The sequence below is a fragment of the Xyrauchen texanus genome, chromosome 43, assembly GCF_025860055.1.
Source record: "Xyrauchen texanus isolate HMW12.3.18 chromosome 43, RBS_HiC_50CHRs, whole genome shotgun sequence".
Classification (NCBI taxonomy): Eukaryota; Metazoa; Chordata; class Actinopteri; order Cypriniformes; family Catostomidae; genus Xyrauchen; species Xyrauchen texanus.
In genome coordinates this window covers 25850563-25859722 of record NC_068318.1, presented here as the reverse complement: position 1 = coordinate 25859722, position 9160 = coordinate 25850563, and the positions used below count along the sequence as shown (strand labels likewise).

At 35.6% G+C, this 9160-nt stretch overlaps 1 protein-coding gene across 3 annotated transcripts in view; it reads right to left on the bottom strand.

Moving 5' to 3' along the window:
* Positions 1-2350: 2350 nt before the first annotated feature.
* Positions 2351-9160, bottom strand: part of LOC127636126 (RNA-binding protein Musashi homolog 2-like) — a 242305-nt gene continuing 235495 nt past the window's right edge. For all 3 annotated transcript variants that reach the window (XM_052116534.1, XM_052116536.1, XM_052116535.1), the window contains 2 exons: positions 5297-5373; positions 2351-4308 (listed from right to left, as the gene is read on the bottom strand). In XM_052116534.1, coding sequence (XP_051972494.1) covers positions 5332-5373 — 42 coding nt within the window. In that variant the 3' untranslated portion in view covers positions 2351-4308; positions 5297-5331. The remainder of the gene's footprint in view (positions 4309-5296; positions 5374-9160) is intronic.

Below are 9160 nucleotides of genomic sequence, written 5' to 3'. Positions count from 1 at the left end.
AAATTGGACTACTCATTGCAAAATAGTCTTTGTCTCTTCATACATTCTCAACACAATGTAAGTACAGTGTGAGCAGCAGGCTTCGGTGTAATTTCCTCTAACATGTTTCAGGAAACGGGACTCTTCACCCCATTAAGCGGTTGCACTGGAAGATGGATCAGCCCCCCATGATGGTAACTGTGTGCTTAGGACAGGATTTATACAGTATAAGGTATAGTTCAACCCAACATTAACATTTTGTTATCATTAACACTCATTTCGTTCCAAACTCATATGACTTCTAATGAGGAACACAAAAAATATATTTTAATGAATACAATTTTTCATTACAATGGCAGTGGATAGTGCTTCACCTTTAAAACTTGAAAAGGACTCAAAAAGTAACAAAAGTAGTTTGTGATTGCTGCGTCATATTTCAAGTCTTCTGAAGCTGAACTATCCCTTTAAACACCACAGTCTGAATGTCCAAATCAGACCCTCATAGACCTGTGTCTTAATTGTAACTGAAAACAAAAGGCATTATGGAGGCAGTATGATGTGTTTGCTTGGTGTGCATCTGCAGACGTATTATTGATCAGTATCATCTTTGCAGTAAATGACCCATGCTTGGGTTGATTTAGCATCTGCAGTCTGTTCTGAAACCCTGATAAATCCAGGGCTCCAACACCAATGATATGCTTTCAGGCAAGTTTGAACAGAGTAGAATTAGATCTTTTAAAGAGATGGAAGAGCTGCTGGTACTGGCAGCACAAAGACAGCAGTTTCATTGAAATGAGGATGAGGTGGTCTTGACAGAGACATGGGCCGCTTGGTGAGATGAGACAGCTGTACAGGCTCCGTGACGTGTACGTTATGAATCAGAGCTGACAAGACAAAGCCAAATATAGTTACTGGTTTAAAATTCATGGCCACTCAAACTCCAGATAGCTGAAAGTGTTCACTGGCTGCTGTCTGACCAAAACCACATCAATTTCGCTATTTAAAATATTCATTTTTAAACACAAATCAGTGTTTGCAATCTTTGACTACAACAGATAAAAAAAAAAACTATAAATGTTATATTTAAATATAGGCCTATATGTTATATAATATACACATTTTAATATATTAGTATTTGAATTAATGTAAGAGGTGGGGGTATTTCAGATATTCTATGTATATTCAAAGCTTGTTTATGCATGTAAAACTACCATATCAGATTTCTCATGTCTTGGGGTTTAAAGTTGCCTCAAATGAATTAATTTGGATGAAACTGGAGAAATGTTATTATGAACATCTGATGCAGGTGATTTTCACAAGCTTAGGTTATTAAGTGGTATATGCATATGTGTAGGGAACAAAAAGCATACTCTGGGAATTTCACTGCGCTAAACTGACATTTCACTATGAATCTTTTAAGGCTGTGAAACACAAATGACCAACATAATAAAGATGTTCAGTTGCCTGTTGACAATTTAAATATATCACAATCAATGTTTTTTTTTTTTTTTTTGAGTTTGATACTTTTTATATTTTTTTTATTTTTTAAATAAGCTTAAGCAAGCAGTACAAGAGGACCTGAAAAGTGTTTTTAGATGTTTGTCAGCTCCATTTGCCTCTTGTGATTCTAAATAATTTGAGAGAAAACAGAAGTGTTCGTGAGACAAAGTCAAGTAAAGGACAAACATGAAAACTTTACACCGCTATACAATGCTGTCTGATATTCCAACATGGACTTTTAACAGCAGCTGAACAAAGTACCAGTTTCTCTCTCTGTAAACCTAACAATCTATTTGAATCATCTCTGTCTATATCCATATCTAATGCAGAGCAAAATAAATAGTGTAAAAGAAAAACTGGTAATGACAAAAGCTGATGGATTCATCATATTGAGAGCTTTGATTGGTCATTGCAGAGGGTTTTACTGATTCTTTAATGACTCCGCTAATTTAACTCAATTGTAAAACTGCTACTTAGTATTTAAATTGTATACTTCATAATGAGACTGAATAAAAAAAACAGGTCAGTTCAGACAAGCGCAATCCTGAGTCTGAACGTTTACTGAAAATTCAAAGTGTGTGAATCACAACATCCTATAAAATGGTTAAAATAAGATACAGTTCTTCAGGGAGTATTCTTTCAAACCTCTGCTAAATGATACCAGGATTTCTGCTGAACTTACACTTAGAGTAGACTAATAAGACCAAGATAAATAGAGAAAAAGAGAGTCATGTCTCTCTAGCCAGTTTAATGGATTACACAAAGAAAATAATGCACATGGAGAGAATGAATAATTGGATGAATGTGTGAACCTCAATTGTAGAATTAATTCATAATATCAAGAACCACAAAAATAAATTAATGTGTTGAAATCGGAGAACATTTTAATGTTTTTTTTTTTTTATTTCATTTTTGTTTACATTTGAACTTTACAATAGTTTTCCTCTGTTCTGACCTTTTGTTCCTTTCATTTGTTTAAATATTATTAATCGACTGGATCTGTATATCTTTTAGAGGCTTCAGCATTTAGCATGTGTGCCTCTGACCACCAGACTACATCAAATAAAACAGAATTCATGAAACAAAACAGTTTACATTGGCAGCAGGAAAAAAGACACATTTACATCAGAATATACATATCAGATCGTTAACATTAAAAATCAGCATTTTTTTTTATGCATTTGACCTAAACCAGCTTTTAATCATACAAGAAATCAGAACAACAGTGCCAACATTTTTTCAGTGTCTTCAACTGGCTGTATATTAAAATGTCAATATTTCAGATAAAAGGTTGGCTATATCCGAGAAATGAAATGTGAGCACATGAGTAATAGATTGCTTTTTCTCGACCTGCGTTCTGGACGCCAGCGGCAAAAAAATAAAAAGCAACATTCACTAAACAATATTTCGTACGTCAGCTCTCCGTAAGGTCACTCATGACAGCTAGCATGTGCAAAGAGAAAACCTTCGTTCTTACAAACACGGTGCAAAGCTTCATCGTACACTTATCTGCACATTTTGTCTGTTTGCTCTCTGAATAAATTAAATCTCACAGGACTGAGGTATGATTCATAAAAATGTTTGTTTCCTTCACTCAAAAGAGAAATAAAATGCTTTGTTCATGTACAGTCCACAACAGGTTCCAAAATCAAGAGGAACTTCCTCTAATAGACAACACTGACAACAACAGACAACATAGCAAGTTTCTTTTTTTTTTTTTGTTCGCAGGAGTATAAAAGTGTCAGAATGTGCAGAACACAGAAAAATGTAAGTCCTTTCATTGATCACTACACAGTGTGCTTTGAATGAGTGTTCTTTTTAAAACTCCACAGCAAACAATATAAAATTTGACGCTGTGAGTGGTGTCCTGTAATCACGTGTGAGTATATGCTGGTATTACGGCTGTAAAATGATTCAGCTTGTGTGTTTAGAGTAATTGAGAAATCATGTGTTACCAGAGTTCTGTTTATACCATAATTTTCTTTGATTATTTGAAACCTGAATTTTTTTTGACATACCATCAGAAAAATATGTTTGAACTGGTTATATGCAGTGAAAGATATTTACATTTACATTTTTTTCTTTTATATTTGAAACCACAATGTTTTCATTTGAAAAATGTTTACAGTATCCATTTTTCCCTAAACGACAACATCAACGACACCGATATATATACGTATATAGGTATATAAAAAGGACCATAAAAATATTGGAGTCCTCTCCCTCTGTATTGCCCAAAAATAGGTCATTATGATCAACAATGAGACTTCACAAGAATTAAAAACAGCTACTAAGCTACTTTTTTTTTCCTTTTTTTTTTTTTATGGATGAACGGCATGGTTTCTTCTTCTTTCAGAGCTGTGTCTGTCCATGTGGGTGCAAAAAATGATCATGTTAAATCTGCTTCTCAAATCAACTGGCACTGAAAGTGAATCCAACAAGATTTGCAAACAATTTGAACTAAAAATGCACAACAAAACCACTTTTGACTCATAAAAGAATCCTAAAATAATCGCAACTGAACAAAAGAATTGCTTCACTCATCAAAGTATTTTTCTCAACTAAAATCTAAAGAAATTTCAAAAAGCGTACAGAAAGAAAAAAAGAATGAGAAATGGGAAGGAGTCCTTCAGTGACAGGAGGGTGGGATTACGGTAACAGCAGGGTGATGTTTTCTCAGATGATCTTGAGTTTTCCTTCTTATTTATTTGGTTCCATCCCTTTGTCTCTTTTCACCAATCAGAGCTTGTAGTGCTTGAAGTCTTATGACATCAACTGTACACAAACCTATCAGAGACTCCGGCCATTTTCCCAGGGCCTCCTGACAAACTGGCGAATCAGAGTGGAGACGAAGATAGTTAGAGAACAGAAGCCAATACACACTTCTGGATCATTTAATATCAGCTACATGACAGCTTGAACTATTAGAGAATTTCTGTTGAACCTCCATCAATTTTTTTGCTCTGCAAAACCCCCAGACAAAATGCAATACCAGCACATATGGGTCTGTATTCAGATCGAGAGGCAATATGGCAAAAATCATGTCATAAACGAATGCAGTTGCAATGTATTTTCAGACAAGAACAGCTGGTGATTTAGTTGATTATCAGCAGATCTGTTTATGGCATTATTGTATGTATTCTTCCGACTTTGGTAACAGCTGACTGTATCTCTGCTATTGAAGGAACAGTTCAAAGTCTTACATCATAGTTTTATACCTTCAATTTTTAAAATATAATTTTTTTTGGACCAGGTTTGACATCAGTGTTGCCAAAAGGCTCGTAAACGTTCACAATGAGCCACATTGGAATATGTGAAAAAGCGAATGAGTTTTGAAAGCTACAGTGGGGAGTGCAAGATTTTCAGTGAATAACAGCATATATTTGACACATTTCAGTCTGTTCGTACAGCTATCATGTGGCTTCATAAGACTTGGAATATAGAACACAAGTCATAGACCACTTTTATGATGTGGGAATTGTTCTTTTTGGAGCTTTAAAAAAGCTCCTGGTCACTGTATGATTTTTTTTGGATGGAAAAGAGTGTTCCAGATATTCTGTAGAACATGTACATTGGTGTTCCATGGAAGAACACAAGTCATACGTGTATGAAATGAGACTCTTATGCTTACTAATACAACAAACAGCAACTTAATGCTGTAGTGAATGCTGCAAACAAATCAAAAGTTTTACTATTTAGCTGAATTGGAGCATGAAAATAATAGGGTGAATGACTAAATTAAATGGAAAAATGTTCTCAGAAGGGATTTAGAGTGAAACAAATTCTTTCAAAACAGACAAAATGAAAGACACAATACCTCCAATGAGATGGTGCTGCACCTCCGGTTAGCGTTCAGTGGTATCCATTTGTAAATGCTGTGGCGATCAAAGGGCCCTGAAAACACAGAGATAATGTGTGTAAGCCAGCGTTCATTTGATCAACAGAATCATTCAAGCAGCATGATTCAGACAGTCAGAATAATTCACTTTTCTCTTTTATGAACAGATTGAGGTCCATTATTCTCATTTACAAAACAAAGAACATTGTGAATGACGAAATTCATTTTAGGGGCCATTCTGTTGTCTGTAAAGCAAATGATATTGAAAAAAAAAATTTGAGATCTGACCGATATCATGGGGAGAGATTATGACAGTAGGCCACTCTGCTGAAAAGGCTAATAGCTAAGAATCAACATATGTTGTGTTTTGGATGCTGGTGTGCTGGTTTGTTACCAGCTAGTCTCTGCTCAGATGACATGCCCACGGACTACCCACAGTGGTCCTATCTCATGCGTTTATAAAAACTTTTTTTCTTTTTTTTAAGCAATGGTCACACATCCATCTGATGCGTGTTTACACACACAAAAAAAGTGTAAACAGCCCCTTAGTTATCTGTTCACATTCATTGTTTTTTTTTTTAAGTACAAACATGAAAGTTATATTTTAACCCGAAACCAACTCAGGCCAGTTAGCAGACCTCAAGCTTTTACTAGTCTGACAACATTTTTGAGGGAAAATTAATCACTGGATTTGCCAGAGTTTGCAAGGTTTGTGGAGTTATTATTGTGACATAAACAGTACTTATTACTTTTAGATGGACAGAAATTCTAAACAGACTGCTGTGCAATTATTTGAATAAATTATATGAACTCTGATCTCTGATTGTAGCATCAATGTTTTCAGATTTACCCACCTCTGAACATCACATAGAAAACAAAGCCAAATGTGTTTGGTCACTTTTAAATATCAGCCAGATGGTCTCTCCCTATTTAAAGCCTGGTTTATACATAACATCTCCCTTCGTTCATGCACACAAAGTGATGTCATCGAGGCTGTCGCCTAACCTTTGCCAGGCTCCATTTCACGCGGTCATGCACATGCCAATTATTTTTTGTTTTTTACTTTTCATGAAATGCTTCAATCCCACTGGATGAATCCGAGGAAAGGGGCAGGGCAGGTGTCCCTACACTTTTGAGCCAGAGTAAAACAACTGCATATAGTATTAAAAGAACAATGTTTCACTGAAATTACCTGTTGCAGCTCCTCAGTCTTTGTTTAGAATGTTAAGTAAGCCTGTTTATCCATCCTCCTTTGCATACTGAATAAAAAGGTCTAATCAACACATTCAAGTTTAGCTTCAGTAATCTATAATTAAACAGCTCTTGTTCATTTTGTGCTGTGTAAAATAAAAGCATTTTTATTAGTTTGTGATTGACAATTGTTTTAATTGACAATTATCTTATATGTAAAAGTCATCATCCTGACTAGCTCTAACTATTAAACACTAGAAACTTAACTGTAAACTTAAGTGCATGATTTTTGACTGGTTTTGTTATGTTCCCTTTTTGTATATTACCTGTGAACATGAAGTATTATTATTATTATACCTGGCTAGGTAAATATAAAGTTTAGCAAAGCACTTTTTCACTGCGGTTTATTGCTGGATTAGTTGCTATTGTCTCTGTACTGGCATCTATAGTTTGAAGAAGACTTCAAACAGTACACACAGTACACAGAGTACAAATGCCTCTGATCATCGAGAGCTGTGTGCGAAGGAGATGATGTGGTGCCAGGCAGAAGTATAAATAAGGCTCAAGTGGGCGGTTCTTGGCCAGAATAAACTGAAAAATGGACCAGATTTATGCTGATAGTCAAAAGTCTGCAATATACTAGTCCTCAGCAGACTGCTTTATTAGCAAAACTTGGTCAATCAGTTTCACCATAAAGACATTGCAAGTTGACAGTTAGACCAGCACTAACCATCCTTCACCAGCATGGAAAAAGTTCATTGCAGAATCTAGTTTAGTCATAAGTCGCAATAATGGATTTGTGCTCTCAAGTTGTCATCAAGAGGTTCGTAAATTTGTCAAATCTGTTTTAGGATATGAAAGCTTTGGGCTTTTGAGCTCAATGTGGCCAAACATCTGTACTTCATAAATATTAACCATGTGCATGAAAACATCTTTAGAAGTCTGTTTAAAAGAACACTTTCATTCATGCTACCAGGAATTAAACCAATACGGCCACAATTCACACCAGAGCAACTTGAAGGCCTTCAAAAGTAAGGAAAGTGTAGTAGAAAAAAAAAAATGGTTTTGCCTGATCCCTCTTCTGTAAAGCTGATCAGTCTTCAATACATAAATCCTGCCCATTGTCTGACTGCATTTGTGAACTCGCAAACCCATACCACTAATTTAGACGGCAAAACGGCAAACTGTCAAAATGCTTTTCGGGGAAACGCAGCTGCTTATCTGGCCTGTCATCGGCCTATTGTGTGCATGGCAGGAGCGGATCTGTCTAATCCATATGAATAAATCAAAGTCAGTCTCGCACCAGAGGACAGGAAGGAAAGGCTTTCTTAAGTTTATATTGGCTTTCCTTCCATGTTTCCTCATTTAAGTAGTGTTGGTATGAAAACTTTATTTCATCTTAGACGTGTGTTGATACTAAAAGACAAGTTTGAGATGGGGAGAGTGAAAGAGAAGGGGTTCCAGTAGGAGGTGAACTGGTGACACATGTCAGAAAAATAAATGGAGAGGAGCATTTTAGTTCTGCGTCATTTCCTGTGTTAATGTTCTGCACTGAGATATCAAGAGCTATACACACACACACTAGCAGTCCAGCTGAAATAAATCAAACTAAATTTAGATTTGATCACACAGGCACTCACTCAGAAACATGCTAATGTCAGTCATGAATAAAGTTATGAATTCATGCACTGACATGTTTTATTTAGATGCCAGGAGGCAGTAATAAAGTTAAAAATATCAGGTTTTTGCTCACTTTATAATGTTAATATTTCTGCGTTCACTGAATAGCTTTGTGTCTTTATGCAAAACAAACTGGAGCAGTTGTTTAATATTGCCATTTAACAGATGTTTTGTCATTTTAAAAGTAACAAATTCCCATGGAGCAACCTGAGGAAAGGCACAATGTGGTCTTGAAGGGGTCTTCAAGACCACAAGGCCTTGTTAAGGGCACAATGTGGTGAGTCCATGGATCATCTCTTGTGGATCTGAACCTGCAACCTTTCAGTTATCAGTTATTATTGTGGTTGGTGACGAGACGTGCAAAATCCATATTTGATGTCAAATCTGGAGACACAACATCAATTATCGTTATGCAGAAGTGCAAATCAGAGTTAAAAGCTACACTACGACTTAGATATCATATTAAGTGTCTTTTAATAGACTTTAAATATAACTCAAGTTGTTGGACTACTTTTAATGAATCTTTTTTTTTGTTTATATAATCCTTTTAGGAGCTTGAGAGCCCCTGGTCATTGTATGCATTGTATTTGAAAAAGCAGCATGAAAATTCTTCAGATTTCTCTTTTTGTGTTCCAAAAGTCATACAGATTTGGAACAACATGAGGGTGAGTAAAAGATGACTATGATGATCATCAAATATTTTTATTTTTGGATGAACTGTTCCTTTATTCACTTACCTACCACCATATCAATCTCTATTACAGTTTAGGAATGTTCTGGGTTCTAAACAAGATCCAGGTTTAGTAAAAATGTTAAGACGTTATTCATTACATATAAAGCACTATATGGTTCGGCACCAGAATATTTAGCCGAACTTTTAAGACCTTCCGAAACAGTAAGACCTCTTAAGCCCCGTAAACACATGCAGTGACTTTATCGCTTGATGTCGCTAGTCTCTGTACTGTGAAATCT